At 48.6% G+C, this 21,050-nt stretch overlaps 1 protein-coding gene, 1 long non-coding RNA gene and 1 pseudogene across 6 annotated transcripts; all 3 read left to right on the forward strand.

Annotated features, from left to right (window-relative positions):
- Positions 1–11,933: 11,933 nt before the first annotated feature.
- Positions 11,934–17,269, forward strand: LOC120689430 (annotated as a pseudogene).
- LOC120692019 lies at positions 12,909–15,752 on the forward strand. Of its 5 annotated transcripts, none has more exons than XR_005682453.1 (5): positions 12,909–13,273; positions 13,738–13,959; positions 14,045–14,282; positions 14,379–14,435; positions 14,628–15,752. It is a non-coding gene; the product is annotated as an uncharacterized LOC120692019 (long non-coding RNA). The 5 variants fall into 5 exon arrangements; XR_005682452.1 differs by having other exon boundaries at positions 13,738–13,898; XR_005682451.1 differs by having other exon boundaries at positions 13,738–14,282.
- Positions 17,270–18,300: 1,031 nt separating the features above from the next.
- LOC120690828 (double-stranded RNA-binding protein 8-like) lies at positions 18,301–21,045 on the forward strand. The gene is made up of 4 exons (XM_039973663.1): positions 18,301–18,569; positions 18,916–19,181; positions 19,608–19,821; positions 19,918–21,045. Exons 1-4 carry the CDS (start codon positions 18,485–18,487, stop codon positions 20,667–20,669), a joined length of 1,317 nt encoding a protein of 438 aa, XP_039829597.1. The 5' UTR covers positions 18,301–18,484; the 3' UTR covers positions 20,670–21,045.
- The last annotated feature ends 5 nt before the right edge of the window (positions 21,046–21,050 follow it).

The following is a 21,050-nucleotide window of genomic DNA, read 5'->3' on the forward strand; positions in this document are numbered from 1 at the left end:
TGTCTGAATAGATAGATGCATTTGTCCAGCTAATATGGAGCAGTAGATGGTATTAGCATGGATCAACCAATGTTGTGGAATCACTTGCATTGTAATCATTGGACAGATTGTCCATCTGTACATACGGATGGTGTTGGTGCAGTTGCCAGCGATGGTATCTGTGTGTACCCTGGACGTGGGTATGATGAGGATTGATTATATTTACTTCATCGATGAGGGATTGTCTCCCCACATTGGCTGCTGTGCGGAAATTGAAGATGATGAAGTGACGAGGGACCGAAACCGGCGACCAGAGGGGGTGAATGGGAGCCGATCAAAATTTCTCTCGAAATTCACACCGTCGGCCTATATTCCAAAATCACCACAATCCCTCAAGAATTCTAGGTGAAGTTTGGGATAGCTATGGAAGAGCTAAACCAACACAAAACACCCCTAGATCGTGCGAGAGAAACCACGGAAGCGAACGAGAAAATCCGCAGACCTGGCAGACTTGGACCGGTCTGACTGCTCTCTCCGACCGGTCGGGCTGGAGTTCAAAACCCAGACCGGTCGGACCGGTTTCAGAGACCGGTCAGACCGGTTGCACCTAGACAGATCGCAGACAAAGCTTCAAACGGCAAATCTCGAGCAAACGAAGTCCAAATCCAATGAAACTTGGAGGATAGCTTCACATCAACCCCGTGAACATATTCCCAAAAGATCTTTCCCAAAAGATTAACAGATCATGAGAAATCAAGGGAAGATCAAAGAGAATTGGGGTTTTCTCAAGAACCCAAAAACTCCAATTCGTGAGAACTCTCGATTCCAGTAGATTTAGCACTTGGCTAGAAGGATGAGAATCGTCACAAAGAGTCCATCAAACCACGAATTCAAGGGTTCGTCTCCTCCGAACACAAAACACACCAAAAGAGGAGAATTGAAACCCAAAACGCAAGAGAGGAAGGGGGACGAAAAGCTCAGCACACACGGGTGAATCTCAAATCAATTTCATTCATAAATCACGGAGGAATTCACCTATACAAAGGCTAGAGCCGACCACACCATCATCCACCCTCTGGATTGGAGAGATTAGCTATAATCTAACCCTCTTTTGCGTTGGAGTCCTTGGCCCTAACCTAGAGCAGGGGCAGGGAGAAGGAAAAACGAAGAGAAAACAAAAGACTCAAGAGACTCAACCAGCCACGGGCTGGTGGGGGTATTTATACCCAGCTGCTGCGGCCAGACCAGTCGGGTCTGCAGCAGCCCGCTGTACAGCCTCGATCGACGGCGGAGCTTCTTTCTTCGACTCGAAGTCTTTGCTGCGATGCCGCCACAGTCGACGAAGTTCCGGTCCGCGGTTTTGGAGGGTCCGCGAAACCCGGGTAGGTGGCCGGTTTTGAGAAAACCGCCAAAACCTCACGCGCGGGAAGATTCCCGCCTCCACGCCGTGGCCCTAGACGCCGTTCCCGCCTCGGCCTTCTGACGGCCCTAGACGCCGCCCGACGCCCGTCACCTCCTCGCCCGCAGCGAGGCCCTAGACGCCGTCGACGCCCGTCGCCTCCGTCAGTTCCCGAGACTGACGCCCGTGCCTCCACTACCTGGCGTCTTCAACCGCCGTCCGCCTCCTTGGTTTTGTGGCGCTAACCAAGAAACCCGCCTTCCATCAGCCGCTTGCGTCCTCGATCCAGGAGTGGACGCCACAGCTGCCACCCGGCTCGAGCTCCTCCATGGCAACTCACCGTCGAACACTCGACGCCCGTGTACCCGCAATCCAAAGACCAAGCGCACGATCACACCGCACGGTTGACAATTCACTCATCACAGGCAGGATAGAGTACTCTCGTTCCTCAATCTCTCCCTTGATGAGTGCATTGTCAACACACCACCTGAAAACAGAGAAGTGATAAAATAGAAACAAGAAAGCGAAGAACTCAAGCAAGTTACAAAAAAGCTCAGAAAGTCAAGAATAGTCACTTACTCAAGCACAGATCGATTCCCTAAGACAAGGGCAACGGCTCGACGCAATCGATCAAAAGCCAAAACATGACTCCTCAAAGACAGAGGTAACGCTCGACGCAGTCATGCTGGTAGTGGAAGGAAAACGAAGAAAACCAGGAGCCAGAAACAAAGCAGACACTCCCAAACCAAAGCTTTTCCCTCTCACAAGTGCAACTCGACACTCCCAAACCAAAGCTTTTCCCTCTCACAAGTGCAACTCTCCCAAAATGATGCACTCTCAAAGCCCTGTGCACAACAAGTTTTTCAAAAATCAAACAAGTCTCCCCCTTGTTCGATCACTTCTCCCAAATTCTCCCCCTTGTTGGCACATGCACACATCAAGTCTAAAAAGACCTAAAGCTCCCCCTGAAGCTGAAACTCCCCCTGAACAGATGCTATGCAACGAATGCAATGTAGGAGATGTAAGTGAAAGCATTCAGGGATACAATGATATGAGCAACATCTAGTCACAAGCACGTGTGCATCCATAAACAAGACCTGCATCTAGCTCAACGGGGTATATCAAATCAGTCTAGAGCTAGGCAAGTTCAGTTTAGGAGAAATAAAAGCATCACCCATGATCTAGCACTAACAAGTAGGGAATGAAAAAGCAGTGCTAATCATACTCATACAGGTGATCCAAACTCAGCCAAAAACAAGTTGTTAACATTCATTTTTCAATCAATTTTATATCAAGCAATTTTTAATGCTAGGGGTCGAAATGCTTGTCATGCTTCACTTAGCAACGAGGCCAAGCCTATGCCAAAAGACAATCAGAAGCTTAAAGCACTCGTTTCAGTCATGCACAGCCTTGCCCGGGTTCTCACAAGTGCAAAGTGAGCCGTCCTGAAAGCTCGATCAGTGCGACAAGCAATCCCACCTGGATCTTTTCAAACCATTTCAAGTACAGTTCAATCAATTTTATCAGATTTAGATCATTTCAAGTATGAATTGCTGAACGAAAGGCTACACTAGCATGAATAAGATAGCAAAGCACATCAACACGCCCTAACATGCTAGTAGCCAAAACAGGGTGATCATGTTTTCAGATTTTCAAATTAAAATAGCTTAACTCAGATGATGTCATATACACAGTGGAGCAACCTATACATGATCAAATTTATCAACTCACACTAGCAGGCACTAGAAGATCATAGCAATGTACACCAGAATGCTAGTGCAAGTGAGGCAATGCAAAATGCAAACATGTACAATGCATATGCACAATGCAACTACCAAACCTAGAAATCAAAGAGAAGCAAATAAAACCTACAAAGCTAACCAAAGAAAAGTCAGCGATCAAAAGGGGTAACAAACCCCAAGCTCCCCTCAGCAAGCGTGCAAAGGTGTCCTGCTCTAGCGGTTTGGTGAGGATCTCTGCGGTTTGCCTCTCTGAAGGGACATGGATCAGGTTTATGTGTCCTCTCTCATGGTTGTCTCGCAGGAAATGGAATCGGATATCTATGTGCTTGGTTCTGGAGTGTAGGACAGGGTTCTTTGCAATGCAAATGGCTGACATGTTGTCCACAAAGATGGGAACCCTACCGAAACTCAAGCCATAATCCTGCAAGGTTTGTTTCATCCAAAGTATCTGTGAGCAGCAGCTAGCAGCGGCAACATACTTAGCTTCTGTAGAAGAAAGCGCTACACTAGCCTGCTTGCGAGAGGACCAAGACACCAAAGATGTACCGAGAAATTGACAAGTGCCAGATGTCGACTTGCGATCCAACCGACACCCACCAAAATCGGCATCAGAAAAGCCCACCAAAACCAGAGAAGAATCCGCAGAATACCAAAGACCAAATTCAGGGGTGAATTTCAGATACCTGAAGATGCGTTTCACCACCTGCCTGTGGGAGGTGTGCGGAGAAGCCTGGTACCTCGCACAAAGGCCGACCCCGAACTGAATGTCCGGCCGGGTCGCCGTCAGGTACAGGAGCGAGCCGATCATGCTCCTGTACTCCTTCTAGTCCCCCGCCTCGCCGTCCAAGTCCTCATCAAGCGCCGTCGAAGTGCTGATCGGAGTAGGCTGAGGTGACAAGTCACTCATGTCGAACTTCCGCAGCAAGTCCCTGGTGTACTTGGCTTGATGGACGAACGTGCCCTGAGGAGTTTGCTTGATCTGCAGCCCGAGGAAGAACTGCAGCTCACCCATCATGCTCATCTCGAACTCCCTGGACATCTACTCAGAAAACTTGGAGACAAGAGCGTGAGAAGAGCCACCAAAGATAATATCATCCACGTATATCTGAACTAATAGAAAATCAATGCCAGACCGCATGAGGAACAAAGTTTTATCCACACATCCCATTTTAAAACCCTGAGCCAGCAAAAAGGTTTTCAATCTATCATACCAAGCTCTAGGTGCTTGTTTCAAACCGTAAAGTGCTTTCTGAAGTTTATAAACACGGCTTGAAAACTTGGGATTTTCGAAACCAGGGGATTGTTTCACATAAACCTCTTCTTCGATAAAACCATTCAAGAAGGCAGATTTAACATCCATTTGGAACACTTTAAAACCCTTGGAAGCAGCAAATGCAAGAAAAATTCGAATAGCTTCCAAACGAGCAACAGGGGCAAAAGTCTCCTCAAAATCAATACCCTCTTTTTGGCAAAACCCCTGGGCAACAAGACGAGCCTTGTTTCGAACAACCAATCCATCCTCACCCTGCTTGTTTTTGAAAACCCACTTCGTTCCGATGGGATTACAAGCAGGTGGAGGCTCGACTAAAACCCAAACTTGGTTTCTTTTAAAATTTTAAGTTCCTCATGCATAGCATTGACCCAATTAGAATCAGAAAGAGCGTGTCCAATATCCTTGGGCTCAAAAGAGGCAACAAACGCTGAATGAGCAAAGCCAGCGATACTCGTTACCTTGGACCTGGTGACTCGCTCGTTGAGATCACCTAGCATCTGTTGAGGTGGATGACGACGCTTAATATGTCGAGGTGCTTCCCGCGTCGAAGTCGCCTCCTCCTCAACCAAATCTGGTGTCTCCTCAGGTGCAACTGGTGAAGCCTGAGTCACTTGCTCGATCGGCCCCCAGAAAGTAGACGTAGTCGGGTCGGGGCCATCGTCATCGTCCGAGCTCGTGGCAGAGACGGCTGGGTCCACAGCACGCGTGGTAGCCTCAGCGTCGCCCTCCGCAGCTTCTTCCTCCTCATCTTCAAAGATGGATGTGCCGAGCTCATCATCTCCTGCAACTTCAAAGACAGAAGAATTGCACTGGTGCAGTCTCGTCGAAAGTGACTTCACAAGTCTCTCTGACGATGTTAGTATCTATAATCAGCACACGGTAAGCTCTGGAGTGAGAAGCATAACCGAGAAAAATGCCGTCAGACGAGCGAGACTCAAACTTATCAAGATTTCCATCTTTCAGCACAAAACACCGGCAACCGAAAACTCTGAGATGGTCAACACGGGGCTGGCGTCCAAATCGCAACTCATAAGAAGTCCTGTGCATGAAAGCACGCAAGAAAATGCTGGTTGGACACGTAACAAGCGGTGTTAACCGCCTCAGCCCAGTATTTGCGATGAGTCCTATGCTCATCGAGCATCGTCCTCGCCATCTCAACCAGCGTCCGATTCTTCCGCTCTACAACTCCATTCTGCTGTGGAGTGTAGGGAGAAGAATACTGGTGTTCAAGTCCTTGATCACTGCAAAAAGCAGTCAAAACGAGCGTTTTTGAATTCTGTGCCATTATCACTGCGAATCGCTCTCATGGCCTGGGGTAGCTCGTTTTTGAACCTCAAGATCAAGTCTCGAACAAACTCGAAAGCCTCATCCTTGGTTCTCATGAAAAAGACCCAAGAATAGCGAGAAAAATCGTCCACGATCACAAGAACATACCACTTCCCACCAACAGACATCACCCTAGAAGGACAAACTGTGTCCATGTGTAGCAACTCTCTAGGGTGAGCAGTCATCACCTGATTGACAGGTGGATGTGAAGTAGCAATCATCTTCCCGTGGTGACACGGATGGCAAACAAGGTCCTTTTCAAACTTTAATTTGGGCAATCCTCGGATTAGGCCAAGTGAGCTAAGTCTCGACAACAAATCGAAGCTCAAATGTCCAAGTCTCCTATGCCACTTCCACAAATCAGAAGAAGGACCAGCCAACAAGCAACGAGAAGGGCCAAGAGGAGTTCCAGAGAAGTCAACCAAGAAAACCTAATCGCGAGGTGTAATCCGGCAAACCAAATCTCCTCTGGAATCCAAATCACGCTAACAACCCTCCTTGAAGCGAACCTCAAACCCCTCATCAAGAAGTTACGAAACAGAAAGCAAATTGAACCCAAGGTTCGAAACCAGAGCAACCTCTCTCAGGGTAAAGCGATCAGAAACTCGAATAGCGCCAAGTCCACGTACCTTTCCTCTTCCATTATCCCCTAAAACAATGTACTCCTTTGAGCGCATCGGGGTGAGGCTGGAGAACCATTTGTCATTTCCGGTCATGTGGCGCGAACAACCGGAGTCCATGATCCATCTGTTCTCCAAGCCTCCGACCTGCACATCAGTAGTGAGACAAAGGGTGAGCAAATGTCTCAACACTGGGGTTAGCAAAGTGAGAAGCAAACCAGTGTCGAGCCATTTGCTCTACAGAAGGGCTAGCAAAAGTAGGCGAAGCATATCCCTCGTCCCATCTACCGCGTGACTGACGAACACCACCGCGAGGAAAGCGTGGTGCATCGTAACCTCCTCCAAAACCTCGGTCCCGTGGTCCATAGCCGTACTGAAAACGACCAGGAACACGACCGGCAAAGCGACCACCCGCTGGAGCACGGTAACCACCACCGTCTCCCTGACCTCCACCTACACGGCGCGCCCCTAGCATCTTGCCTACCACCATGCCGAGAAAGACCATGCACCCGAGCAGAGTACATGTCCGTGTTCCGTCTCTCCAGCTCACGCCTCATAGCCCGCTTCCTTCTGAAGCAAAACTCCTCCAGGTGACCTTCCCTGTCACAGTACTCGCAGTGGTACCTCACCTCACGCTTGGGAGGAGCAGCCCCCTTCTTCTGGGCAACCTGGGCTGCGGCAGTAGGGAGCGTGTTGAGGGGATTCCTCAGCTCATTGGGCTTTGGAACCCAAACCTGCTTCTGTGGAGGTACTTTTTGTGGTTCTTTCAGCACACCATTCACGGGGTCAACAAGCGAAGGCTGCATGCTCGAACTAGCAGTGTTTAGAGCACTCTGAACTCCAGCAGCCTTGCCGATCTTACCATACAACCTGTCAAAGTCTGACTTCGTGTAGGTGTAACCGACCCCAAAGTCATCACCACGTTTGAACTGCTTAATCATCATGCCCAACTGCAGCTCACTAGCAGAAACCCAACTAAGAATCGCCCTAAGATAGGTATTCTCATTCTCCAAGTTAGCTTTCTCTACCGCAAGATTATCCAAATCAGAGATCAAACCAGGGCAAACAGAGCAGTCAATAGGTGGGCTAGACTCCACTACCTTAGTCTTCCCTAAAGACTTAATCAAGGCGTTCTTCTCATCTAGCTCCGACCTAAGTGTGGGACAAAGCTTACAAGCACAAAGCAGAACTGACCTAAACTTCATCTCCTCTAGCTCGCACACAATAGTAGCAAACTTGGACTGCAACGAAACTAGATTGGACTTAAAGATAGGACACTCATCACATTCAAGCACATCGCTAACAATAGGAGTGTCCTTAACCAGTTCTAGTTCATGCTTGGCCTTAGCGAGCTCATGAGACACGTCAGCAAGCGAAATCTCAGCAACATCTAAGTTCACGACGTTCTCATCATGCTTGACACGGAGAGCAACAAGATCATTCATGTGAGATATGCAGCCAGCGCACTCATCCTCACTACATTTCTCCCTATCACAAGCCAGCTCAGCCCTAAGCTTTCAATGCTCTCTAGCTGCTTCCTTAAGCAGCCTCTTCTGGTTGTCGAGAGCGGCGTACAACTCCCTAACCTCCGTATCAAGCAGGTCGATTCTGGAGTTTACCTCTGAATCGCTCTCGGATCCAGGAGAAGAGTCGACGTGCGTCGGTGTAGCATGTCCTCCCGAAGACGCATGAGCACCATCGGCTTCGCCCGCCATGGTGCAGAAGCCCTTGCGCCGACCGGCCGCCAAGCACAGGCCGATGAAGCCGGTGGCTTCCTTGTCCCGCTTCTTCTTCTTCTTCTTGTCGTCGTCGGAGGTTGGTGAAGAAGATCGGTCGGTGTCGGAGCTCTTGTCGAGGTTGCTGAGCTGCGCCAGAAAGGCCTTCTCCCGCTTCTTGGCCTTGTACTTGAAGCGCTTCTTGAGCGACTCTTTGTCGAAGCGTCCTCCCCTGTCACGACTGCGGTGCTTGTGGCGCCGACGCTCCTTGTTGGAACCTTCCTCGTCACGGTCGCGGTGGTGGTAGTAGTCGAAGTGGTTGTTCTGGCCGCCACCGGACTTCTTGGGACAATCGGCGATGAAGTGGTCTAGATCGCCGCAGTTGTAGCACCCGGGGTTCTTCTTCCTCTGCCTGTTGTGGTAGATGCGCTGGAACTTGCTGATGAGGAGGCACAAGTCGTCGTCTCCCAGCGTCTCCAGCTGCTCATCTGTAACAGAAGGCAAAGAGGCAAGAGAAAAACCAAGAGCAGAGTTAGCGTTAGAGCTCGATGCACCTGGGCCAGTCACAAGAGCGATGCTCTTGGAAGGAGGAGCGCCATTGAGCTTGGCTCGTGTCTGGTTATCCACCTCTGTGGCCTTGAGCTTGCTGAAAAGCTCGTTCACCGTCAGAGTCTCATAGCCAGCAGACTCAATGATGGTGTTCACTTTGAGATCCCACACAGAGCGATCAAGTGCGTAGAGCAACTTGAGAGCCTTCTCGTGCTCTGTGTACTCAAGGGCATCAGCAGATCTGTTCGAATTGACTTTGTTCACAATCGACTGAGAACGACTGAACATCAAGTCAATGCTCTCACCCGGCTTCTGTGTGAAGTTCTCGTATTCACGCCGGTGAGTCTCGAACAGTCTGGCCTTCACCTGAGGTGTGCCCTCGTGGTAGTTCTCAAGACACGTCCAAATCTTGTGGGCTTCCTGAAAACCCTGGACGCGTGAGAACTCTGCACGAGAAACACCAGCGAACAAGGCATTGACAGCCTTGGCGTTAGCCTCGTGCTCAGTCACTTGAAGAGGAGTGACCCGAGCGGCAAGCATGACGTAAGCCTGGTTCTTGGTAATATCCCAGACCTCGGCTCCCATGCTCTGCAATAAGGCTCTCATGCGAACCTTCCAGTAGGCATAGTCCTCGCCGGAAAACACCGGGATCTTCCCAAGACTCGCCATGGTCGCCAAGTGGTTTTCGAACCGGTTAAGGTACTGAAAACCTCAACCTTGCTCTGATACCAATTGAGGGACCGAAACCGGCGACCAGAGGGGGTGAATGGGAGCCGATCAAAATTTCTCTCGAAATTCACACCGTTGGCCTATATCCCAAAATCACCACAATGCCTCAAGAGTTCTAGGTGACGTTTGAGATAGCTATGGAAGAGCTAAACCAACACAAAACACCCCTAGATCGTGCGAGAGAAACCACGGAAGCGAACAAGAAAATCTGCAGACCTGGCAGACTTGGACCGGTCTGACCGCTCTCTCTGACCAGTCAGACCGGTCGGGCTGGAGTTCAAAAACCCAGACCAGTTTCAGAGACCGGTCAGACCGGTTGCACCCAGACAGATCGCAGACAAAGCTTCAAACGGCAAATCTCGAGCAAACGAAGTCCAAATCCAATGAAACTTGGAGGATAGCTTCACATCAACCCCGTGAACATATTCCCAAAAGATCTTTCCCGAAAGATTAACAGATCATGAGAAATCAAGGGAAGATCAAAGTCAAGAACCCAAAAACTCCAATTCGTGAGAACTCTCGATTCCAAAAGATTTAGCACTTGGCTAGAAGGATGAGAATCGTCACAAAGAGTCCATCAAACCACGAATTCAAGGGTTCATCTCTTCCGAACACAAAACACACCAAAAGAGGAGAATTGAAACCCAAAACGCAAGAGAGGAAGGGGGACGAAAAGCTCAGCACACACAGGTGAATCTCAAATCAATTTCATTCATAAATCACGGAGGAATTCACCTATACAAAGGCTAGAGCCGACCACACCATAATCCACCCTCTAGATTGGAGAGACTAGCTATAATCTAACCCTCTTTTGCGTTGGAGTCCTTGGCCCTAACCTAGAGCAGGGGCGGGGAGAAGGAAAAACGAAGAGAAAACAAAAGACTCAAGAGACTCAACCAGCCACGGGCTGGTGGGGGTATTTATACCCAGCTGCTGCGGCCAGACCGGTCAGACCGGTCCATGGGACCGGTCAGACCGGTCGGGTTTGTAGCAGCCCGCTGTACAGCCTCGATCGACGGAGGAGCTTCTTTCTTCGACTGGAAGTCTTTGCTGCGATGCAGCCACGTCGACAAAGTTCCGGTCCGCGGTTTTGGAGGGTCCGCGAAACTCGGGTAGGTGGCCGATTTTGAGAAAACCGCCAAAACCTCACGTGCGGGAAGATTCCCGCCTCCACGCCGTGGCCCTAGACGCCGTTCCCGCCTCGGCCTTCTGACGGCCCTAGACGCCGCCCGACGCCCGTCACCTCCTCGCCCGCAGCGAGGCTCTAGACGCCGTCGACGCCCGTCGCCTCCGTCAGTCCCGAGACCGACGCCCGCGCCTCCACTACCTGGCGTCTTCAACCACCGTCCGCCTCCTTGGTTTTGTGGCGCAAACCAAGAAACCCGCCTTCCATCGCCGCTTGCGCCCTCGATCCAGGAGTGGACGCCACAGCTGCCGCCCGGCCCGAGCTCCTCCACGGCAACTCACCGTCGACACTCGACGCCCGTGTACCTGCAATCCAAAGACCAAGCGCACGATCACACCGCACGGTTGACAATTCACTCATCACAGGTAGGATAGAGTACTCTCGTTCCTCAAGTGATGAACTGCGGCATCCAGAATCGGAAATTGAAGATGAAACGCAGTATTCTGAAGATGAACTGTGGCGTCCTTGGATGTCTGAACTACTGTGTCCTCCAGAATCGGAAATGAAGATGAACTGCCGCGTCCTTGGATGTTTTGCTCTAGAATCCAGAAAAGGCTGTCGATGCATCGGATGGAGTTGGGAGTTTGCATATATTCCACTTGCTGTGCTTCTGCCAAGTGGGATGGATAGAGATCAAATGTAAGAGTCGCTAAGCGATGCGAGAGCTGTGCATGTATACTCAACAAGTCAGCAGCACATGTCAAAGCTTGCTGCAGTGCAGAGCGGCAGGAGCCCCGTCAGATGGAGATGAGCCCCACCCACCCACTCTTAGCACGGCCGGAGGCCGCCGGCCACCACCGCCTGCTGGTCACCCTCGCACGCCAAGGCCGCTTCGTCGCCGCCGCGGGGGACCTGGACGCGGCGAGGGAGGCGGCGCGGGAGGCCGTAGCGTGGGGCCTGCGGTGGGACGCGCCGGCGCTGGTGGGCATGCTGCGTGCCGGCGGCCATGTCGCGCGGGCGCGGGCGCGGCCGCTGCTGCTGGACATCCTGCGTGGCGGCTGCGCTGCGGAATTGGACGCGTTCGCGTTTGACGTGCTGATGGGAGGAACAACACCGTGCAACGACGACGGGGAGGGTCAGTGCCGAAATGCTCGGCCAGAATTAGATTGAGACGGCGACACCCTGACGCCCTCCGGAGGTTTGCCGCAGTGCGGAGGCCGGAGGTTTGCCGACGCTGGGCCGTATCGGAATCGGATATCACGCCAGATACGTATCAATATGCGTATCGGATGTTTGTATTTTTTTCTCTTTTTATGCTGGATACTTATCGGTGGTTCCGTATCCGATACGGGATACGACGCCACACTGCCGTATCGGGGTAACGTAGCGTCCGGCGGGTGGGGGAGGAAAAAGATTATTTTCCCCCAAATCCATCATCTAGCTCTAGGAATTGTTCTGCCAGCGGACCTCCCTACATGGCGAGCAGCAGCAATGGATGCAGAGGAGGAAGAGGGCAGAGGGAGGCGTATAGGTGGCGGAGCCGCTCCCCCAGTCCACACCACCCGTATGAATACATCACTCTCCCGGGGAGCGACCGCTTCGACATCCCCGAAGGCGATGACAAGCAGGAGTGGGTACAATTCTTCGACGAAGCCGATAGAGCGACCAGGGAGGTCATTGGTATAAACCGCGCCGCCATCCTCGCCAACAGTGGCCACCGCGTCGGCTCCGTATACGCCGTGTCCGGTGGATGGCATCAAAGATATCGAATTTCCGACCGTAACGAGAGTGAGTCTTCCTCCTCGATTGGTAGATTCCTTTTTTTTAGGTTCTTTTCTGTTTCTCAAAATAAACCCATATATTGATACTCAGGGGTTAGTTACTTCATCCATTCCTTTTATATAGCTTTTTAGTTAAACGGTAAAATGTACCAAACAAAAGGAGAGAGAGAAGAAAATAGTTCGATTAATTCTTATCATTCTATTCATGTTGCATGCGGTCTAAAATAAAAGTTGTCATTCACACTGCTATTGCAATATAAAAGTTAAATTTCCTATTCCTCTTACTGCTTCCCTTAAATTGTATCTAATATTGTTTTATTTGTCTTTCTTGTTTAGCTGGACTGGAACCGATGACCCTCTCTGACCCAAGCAATTGTTGTCCAGATCGAGAAAACTGTTTCATCCATACACCGCGTCCCATGATGCAAATATTTTCAGTGAAATTGGGCAAACTTTTAGAAGAAGATGGCCCGGTTCAGTTATACGGATATATAGCTACCCGTGACCTTCTAGATCCATTAGTAAATTACGTAGTTAATCGGAGCAGGGATGATCCTATCCAGGGGCGGAGGGCCTGTTATGGCGCGGTATGGCGCGCGCCATACCTAAAGCCAAAAAAAAAATTTTACCCCCACATTTTTCAGCCCAGCCCAAGCCCAACAAGCGACTCGGCGACTCCCCGAGGCCCGAGCTGGCGAGCTCTGCTGTCCGCCTGTCCGCGACTGGCGACTCCGCTCCCGCTCGGCCGCTGCCCGCTCCGAACCCTAGCCGAGTAGCCGCCTGACCGCCTCCCCGCTGCCGCGCCGCGCCGCCGCCCGTCATCCACTCGTGACTCGTCCGCCCCTGGTAACCGCGCGGGTTGGCGTACGTTGCTGACTGACGGGCTCCCTGTTCTGCCGGCGCGGCGGGCGGCCTCCGTGTGGCTGGACTGGACCAGCGGCGCTGCGGGTGTGCGCGGACGGCGGCGCCAACCGCGTCTTCGACGGCGTGCTGGAGCTGCTCCCAGGCCAAGACGTCGGTGAGGTCCGCGCGAGGTAGAATGCCATCTCTGTTCCGAGTCTTGCTGCGACACCAAGCGTGCCCAGCGTGTGCTTGATGCAATGCTCGGGGAGAGTCAACAGTGGTGTTCTATGCCAACGTTGCCTGCTCTGCTGTGTGCATATCTGATCCTGGGCAAGTGGAATTAATTTTCTGGTATCTGCCCGTAGAGCGGAATTAATTTTGTTTTGGCTCTGCAAAAATCAGATACTACTGATGCTGCTGCTGGCGTTGGCTGGCACTTCTCGGTAAAACGGCAGCTTATTGGCTAAGATCTGCATTGGTGTTAGTAGTGGTTACTGCATTCACTTAGCTATTTGCTATATCATGAACCAATATGCTTAAGCCGCAATAAGCTCTTTCTTGTAAAGGCAAAAGTTTGAAGCCATATATATTACTTTATATTTGCTGATTCCTGGTGATTTGTTTACTAATTTATGCTCATTCACACTGCTTTCAGGCAGACCACTGTTTGTTGGTTCCTCAATTCTTCACCTAGCACTTCGGTTGGCAGTTTCAGTTGTCAAGGTACTTAGTACTTACCACTTACTCAATCCTCAATGGACTCCGGCAGCGGCAGCAACAGAAAGGGAAAAAGAAAAGCAATAGGATATGGAAGAGGTACCAAATAGATTAATAGAAGTATTCAAAGTCTCAAATTCAAATAGATGTAGAACTTGAGGTAAATGTGCTAATTTACTTCAATGAAGATGATGTTGCAAATCCTTCGCATAACAAGTGACCTATCTTATCTCTTGCAAAAAAAGGATCAAAATATTGTTGAGGCTATGTCTTTGGTCATTGATGTAAAAGCACGTTTGGTCAACTTGAGAAGTGAAGGTTATGAGCCATTACTTGATGAAGCCAAAGAATTTCGCTGTGAGAATGATATCCCAATACCAAATATGGAAGATAATGTACCAAGATTTGGTCGATCGAGAAAAGGAGGGAGAAACAATATCACTCAAGATCATTACTTTATCGGTATAACTAATAAATTTATCGGTATAACTCTATACTCTAATTGTATATCTCGTATTACATTTAATATTTTAACTCTAATGTTTCACTACTAATTTATGTTTTCTCTTTGTTTAACAGTTATTTTGGTTCCGTTGTTGATTTGATGTGTAATCTACATGTTTTTCTTCATTTAAGGTACTTCTAAACGATGGTCTTGTTGTGAACTTTTATTTCCGTACAATATATGAATGTAGTCTAGAAATACATCGCCACACCTAAATTTTTGGTTGTCCTCCGCCACTGATCCTATCATTGTATACCAGGTAAGCATATGTAATAACTCATTGTACTTGTGAACTTTTAAATCCTGATATTTTTATTTTTCAGAAATAAGTGTAGGTGATGGAAACTACACACTGTTCTGGTCTGATCGATGGCTCATGGGCTGCTCAATTGTTGAAATCGCACCTGTGGTTGTTGATGCTGTGCCACTAAAAATTCGCAAGCAACGCACAGTTGCACTTGCACAGGCCTTGCAAAATCAATCTTGGCCCACTGATATTCAAGGAGGCCTCTCGCCGATTGGACTGTGTGAGTATCTCCAGCTGTGGGATATGCTGCTGGACACGACCCTCTCCCAGGATGAGGATGTGCACATCTGGCGATTGGATAGCTCTGGTATTTTCTCCTCTAAATCAGCTTATCGTGCCTTCTTTAATGGAGCAATTACTTTTGAACATGGGCGGCGGTTGTGGAAATCATGGGCTCCTGCGAAATGCAAAGTTTTTCTCTGGCTCGCCATCAGGAATCGGTGCTGGACTGCGGATCGTCTGGCGAGGCGTGGCCTGCCACACCCGTCCATGTGTCCGCTCTGTGACCAGGAAGAAGAAAATATCCAACACCTGCTTACTACGTGTGTCTTTTCCCGGGAGTTCTGGTTTAGAATTCTAACGCCTATGGGATTCCAAGGCCGGGTCCCAAGCCGCCATGAGATTTCTTTTGCTGACTGGTGGAGAAAAGCAGTTAAAAAGGTCCCGAAAGAAACTAGGAAAGGCCTGAATTCCACTATTATTTTGGGCGCCTGGGTTATCTGGAAGCATCGCAATGCTTGCGTCTTTGATGGTGCTCGACCTTGCATAAACAGTCTCCTTCGGGCTTTCAGAGATGAGCAACACCTTTGGTGTCTTGCTGGAGCTCGACGCCTGAGAACACTTGGTCATGGTCTGGTTGGCGAGCTGGGTAATCCTTAGCTTGTGGTTTCTAATTTGTAGTAGGTCAGATCTCGCCTCTAGGTGTGTGAGCTATTGGAGTACATCTTGATCATGTATTTTTTTCAACCCCTCATGGCTCGGCCCGGAATGAGGTGGTGAAGATTGTAAGGGGCCGGCTCTTCTCTCTTTAATACAATGATACGAAGCTCTCCTTCGTATTCGAGAAAAAAGAAATAAGTGTTTTATGTACAACTTTGATAGTTATACATATATATTGTTAAAAAGGTAGAATTACTATGCATTGTTGATTTTTTTTTGAAAAAAAATAGTCAGATAATATGACATGGTTCCCTGAGTTTGAGTTCAGCATAATGAGACACTCTTGTAGACATTGTTGTCCATTGGATCATTATTCTTTAATGAGTGCTGAAGATGCTACATTACAAAATGTTCTTGCTACGAAAGAATATCTTCATAACTGAAACTTCCTGGAGGTGCACATATTTCGGTCATACATATCCTCTATCTACTTTTCTATGAAGGGTTACAAAATAGAAAATTTGCGAGCAGGCTTGCAAGTCTGGAATAATACGTGATGCCTTGTGCGTGCGTGCGTGTATAAACAGATGCTACAGCTGTACCCAGATGAGAGGCGTCAAAAAAAAAAATACGTGATGCCTTGTGAGACTCTTGTAGAATGAGACAAACTCCTTGTAGATTTTGTTGTCCATTGAATCATAAACTATCTGCATTACTACTATATTGCCAGATAATTTGTTCTTTTCCATGAAATATTACTCCCTATATTCTCAAATGTATGATGCTGGCTCATTCAAATTTTGAACTAACCAGCGACATAAAAATGGAGCAGTAAATAGTGATTTTGCAGGGTTCCCTTATAGAAATGACTGGCCCAAAAAGAGGTATTGAGATGCAATCTGTCGTGCTAATAGAGTATGACTTGAGGATCAAGAAGGGAGAACATGAAGTTGACGACTTGCAATTGATTGATGGAATATCAGACTTCTCTGAGCTAACTATACCGACATGCAAACTTTTTTTGAATCGAATTGATGGTGCTGGTGGTGCTGTTGACATTACATTAGCAATGCTTTTCCGAAGCTGTGGAGGCAACAATAGAAGTAGACATAACACAAGTGCATGGCAGTGGTTTCCGTCTACTACTTAGTTCATATGTTGGTGGCTTAGAGAGAGAAGAAATTCATCTTTTTCGTGGTGTTATTAGTGAGGCATGTGGTATGAGAAGGTTTGTGGTCGCTGCAGCGATAGATACTTGGATGCGTGTGAAGTTCAAGGTCATTGATGGAAGTGGAGGCTCAACAAGTGAAGTTGAACGCCATGCTTCTTTTAAAGCAAGCATGCACGGATGTGCTAGTCAACAAATGGAGCTGGATCAGGCCTCTATTACGGTGAAAGTGACCTGGTCGACTTTGTGAAGTGAGTTTTTCTGGTAACGCAAGATCTTTGTTCTTCCCCCGGAACTGATGAACCTCATCAATGATTATTCTTGCACCAGACCCCATATAACCTCTGTGACTAGCAACGTAACTTCTGCCTATATATTTTGATGTTAGTGTTTGTTTATCTCCATATGTTTGCAAATTGCAAGTGCCAGCAAGGCAAATGAAACTCTTCCAACCTAAAATCTCATTCGATTTAGGGTTTTATTTGATGAATTTTTCTCATTGGCCGTGTCCCTCTATATTAATAGGATGGGGAGGTCTTGTCTTTATAGAAGTCAAAACTCATACAACTCCTCGGATTACAGACCAAAACCGGTCTTGAAATCCAGTTGGATTCATTGGCATTGTTCTTCCCAAAGTCATACTCATCTAGACTCCAAATTAGACTTTATACATATACATTTCGATCATGTCGATGAGATCTATGTAATGGTGTAGATAGGCAATTTGACAAAGTTTACTAAACTATTCTGACCACCTTGATGGACTGGTCAGACCTGTTTGTGCTGCCAGATCGGCTATAAGGCTAAACCCAGTGCCAGATTGGCTACAAGGCTAAACTCAGTCTGACCACTTTGAAAACCGGACGTGTCGGCCTTTACTCGGCGTGTTTTATACACCGTGAGCTATGCACCCTTGAGGGGGCACTGGAGGTTCTGTGCACGACACATGTTCTCCTTCTCTCGGCATGATATGTTTTTTTTAAAAAAGTCCTTCAAATTATTGCAAATAGAACTCGCAGTCCATTTTTTTTCTTCAGAAAACCCTCTCCCCGCCCTCCTTTCCATCGAGCCACGGCTCCTCACGCCTCCACCTCCTCCCTCACCCCCTACGGAGGTGGGCCGCCATTCTGCCAAGGAGGTGCAGTCGGCGGCGGATACTGGAGAGGAGGAGGAGGCGAGGTTGGGGCGGTGACTTGTTTTATTTGTGGGTCTTGCTTGTTTTCTTTCCGTTGAAAAAACCAAAAATTTCAACCAATCAGCCTCTCGTCATCTTCCACCTCCCGCCCAGGCTATCTCCTACCGCCGCCGCCTCCTGCTCGCCCCCGCCTCCCGCCCACCTGCTGCCGTCCCCAGCGGCGCGCCCGCCGCGCTAAACCGGCTCCGTCGCTCGCCCCCGCCCGGCCGCCGCCTAACCGGTTCCAATCGCCGCCCGCGGCCGGAGGCGTCCCTGCCGCCCCGCCCGTGCCGCTGGCCAACCTCCCTCCTTTCTTCTTCTAAGAGCGGGAGCTCATCGGGCCGCCTCCGCTGCCGTGCAGCACGCCGTCGCCGTCGCGCCACAAAAATCGGTTGAAACTCAACCGCTTGTAACGAAGCAAATATGTTTATTTATGCGCAACTAAAACGGACGAAACAAGCCACGCGTCAAACCCAGCAAATCTTCAATGAGCATTAACTGACAAGCGGGCACCACAATTTTGAGGGACCCATCTGCCATAGAGAACTATCCTCCTCCGGAAGCACGCAGAGGCAGAAGCACAGAACCCTCCAGTGTCCCTCGCTCTCCAAGGCAATTAGCGGCGGCGGCGGCGGCGGCGGTGGGGGTGGCTATGGACGGCGGAGGCGCAGCGCCGCCCGATGCCGCCAGAAGCACCTCTCCTGCGCCCATGATGGCGGCCGCTCCCGCCGGAATCAGTACGTTTCTCCAACCCTTCTTCCTTCCCCCTTCTCATCAGATCCATGTGTTCCTTTCCTCGTGTCGATTCGCTGGGTATCTTGGAGGGGATGATCTTTTCTGCCTCGTACTTCTCAAATTTGCTTGGCCCCCAGGATCATATATAGCTGAAAGCCTGAATTTTTTTAAAAGCGCAGCGCATCCGCATTTGCTTTCCTTCCCCTTTTCGTTCTACTGTATTTTTTGTCACTAGAGCTTGCCAGCGCATCGCACTGGAGGATTCCAAAAATCTAAATTAACCTTATTTCTCCCAAACATTTGCAGCACTGATATTTCCTTAGCTGTTGTATGCTTGATTTGGCACAGGGGTGGAGAATTGCTACGTATTCAAGAGCCGCCTTCAAGAGTATGCGCAGAAAGCTGGCCTTCCAACCCCGGAATACCATACCCTCAAAGAGGGCCCTTCCCACGAACCAATCTTCAAGTCCACTGTGGTGGTTAACAACACCAAGTACGACTCTCTGCCCGGATTCTTCAGCCGAAAGGCTGCAGAGCAGTCTGCCGCTGAAGTTGCGCTCATGGAGATAGTTAAGTCCATTCCAGCAACTGAATGCAGAAGCATCCCAGCAGTTGTAAGTTGCTCATGTTCTTAGCTTTCGAGTAATTTTAATCAGTTTGAGTGGTTGGTTAGAGTACTTGATGACAATCACATAAGTTTTTCTTTTCATGACATTTCACCAAGTTTCATATTGTTGGTTCTTTGCTGTTTTCTCTAGTTGTTTGTTTAATATTTTTGAAGCTCCCAGTTATGCTAAGGTATCCCATGAATACAATAGGGAATTTGTGGTAAGGATTCGTGCAAGCTTGTTCTGCCCGTTTATGAATCATAATAGCTCACTGTATGTTTATTAAATTTTCGTACTATGTCCAGAGTTTTTTCCCCCTTCTAGAATTTGAAGATTCTTTAGTTCTTATTAGGAATCAGGATGACTAAATTAGCATCAGTGGGCATCCCTTCTTGATTGATGTGTTCGCTGATACCTGACTATGCTTTGCAGCAAGAAACTGGCCTGTGCAAGAATCTTCTTCAGGAGTATGCTCAGAAGATGAATTATGCCATTCCATCTTATATTTGCACTAAACAAGCTTCAGGCGTAGCTCCTTTCATATGCACTGTTGAGATCGGTGGCATACAATACATTGGTGCTGCCGCTAGAACAAAGAAGGAGGCAGAGATAAAAGCTGCCCGAACTGCTCTTCTTGCAATCCAGGGTAATTTTCTTATTATTCGACGCATCATGCAAATTTGTTCCTCCTGTTCAGTGCTAGCTTGGATGTTGAGTCATAAATGGATAATGTTTTGTGCAGGTCGATCAGAGGGTTGCACAAATGGTGACACAAAGTACATCGTTGTTCCTGGCCAAAGAGAGGTTAAGGAGGCAGAGAAGAAGCCAACTGAAACTCCAAAGCCACTTAAAGTCAAGAGAGGTGGTCACAAGAAGAAATGGAACAAGAGGAAATTCATGAGGAAGACTGACCAAATATTTGATGTTGAAATTGATGGACCTAGAGTGGCTGGGGATTCTGATGTCCCAATGCAGGTAACAATAGCAATGGAGCCATTCAGCGATACTATAATCCTGCAACCTGAGGAGCCTATAAGAGTAGGACAGGAGCTTCTTAGAGATACTACAATGCTACAACCTGATGAGGAAGCTACAATTGTAAAGCACGGGCCAGCCGGTGAAACTGCAATGCTGCTACACGTGGAGGAAGCTAGAGTAGTAGAACAACAGCTAGCTAGAGATACTGCAATGGTTCAATCTAACAAGGAAGTTGTAGAACCACCCAGCAGCAGTGCAACGCTACAGCCTGGTGAGGAAGCTAGCATAGTAGAACTGTGGGAACCTAGAAGTACAAAACAAGAGTCACTAAGTAATGTTGAAACACTGAAACCTAAGGATGAAGCTAGAACCATAGAGCAGGAATCACTGAGTGGCTATGTAGCATTGCAGTCTAATGGGAGCGCTATGGATGCACATGAGCCAGGGCCACCAAGTAATACTGCAGTGATGCCACATAAGGAGCAAACAGAAGCCGAGGCCACCTCACATTTGTGAACTGGTGCAACCTAACTAGAACCTATTTTTTTCAGAACAGCAAATCTGTCCATGAACAGGAAGCCTGAAATTCAGGAGACGCGTGCATTGCTGGAGACATAGGTCCACAGGAGATATATGATCACGAAATAAATTGTGGGGTTGACTACAGCATAATGAGCATACAATATTAATGATGTATTCACATGCAAAGAAGTGGTATTTCTAGTTTAGAGAGAATTATGGAAAAACAGATGAGACTGTGTGCTGAGGTTGTTAGTTCACATTCGCCATTATTAGTATTAGATTGTATTCCTGATATTATGGTTGGGTTTTCCTGTCGAGAGAGGACTATTTAGAAATGAAATGAATTTGGTGTTGCTGGTCCAATCCTCCACTTGA

The sequence above is a fragment of the Panicum virgatum genome, chromosome 9N (assembly GCF_016808335.1).
Source record: "Panicum virgatum strain AP13 chromosome 9N, P.virgatum_v5, whole genome shotgun sequence".
In the NCBI taxonomy this organism is placed as follows: Eukaryota; Viridiplantae; Streptophyta; class Magnoliopsida; order Poales; family Poaceae; genus Panicum; species Panicum virgatum.

Bases quoted from the DNA above. Each gene is read 5' to 3' on its own strand.
- LOC120690828 (XM_039973663.1), top strand. From the start codon at position 18,485: ATGGACGGCGGAGGCGCAGCGCCGCCCGATGCCGCCAGAAGCACCTCT. The intron at 18,570-18,915 runs GTACGTTTCTCC...GATTTGGCACAG, and splicing joins GGCCGCTCCCGCCGGAATCA to GGGTGGAGAATTGCTACGTA. The intron at 19,822-19,917 runs GTAATTTTCTTA...TGTTTTGTGCAG, and splicing joins TGCTCTTCTTGCAATCCAGG to GTCGATCAGAGGGTTGCACA.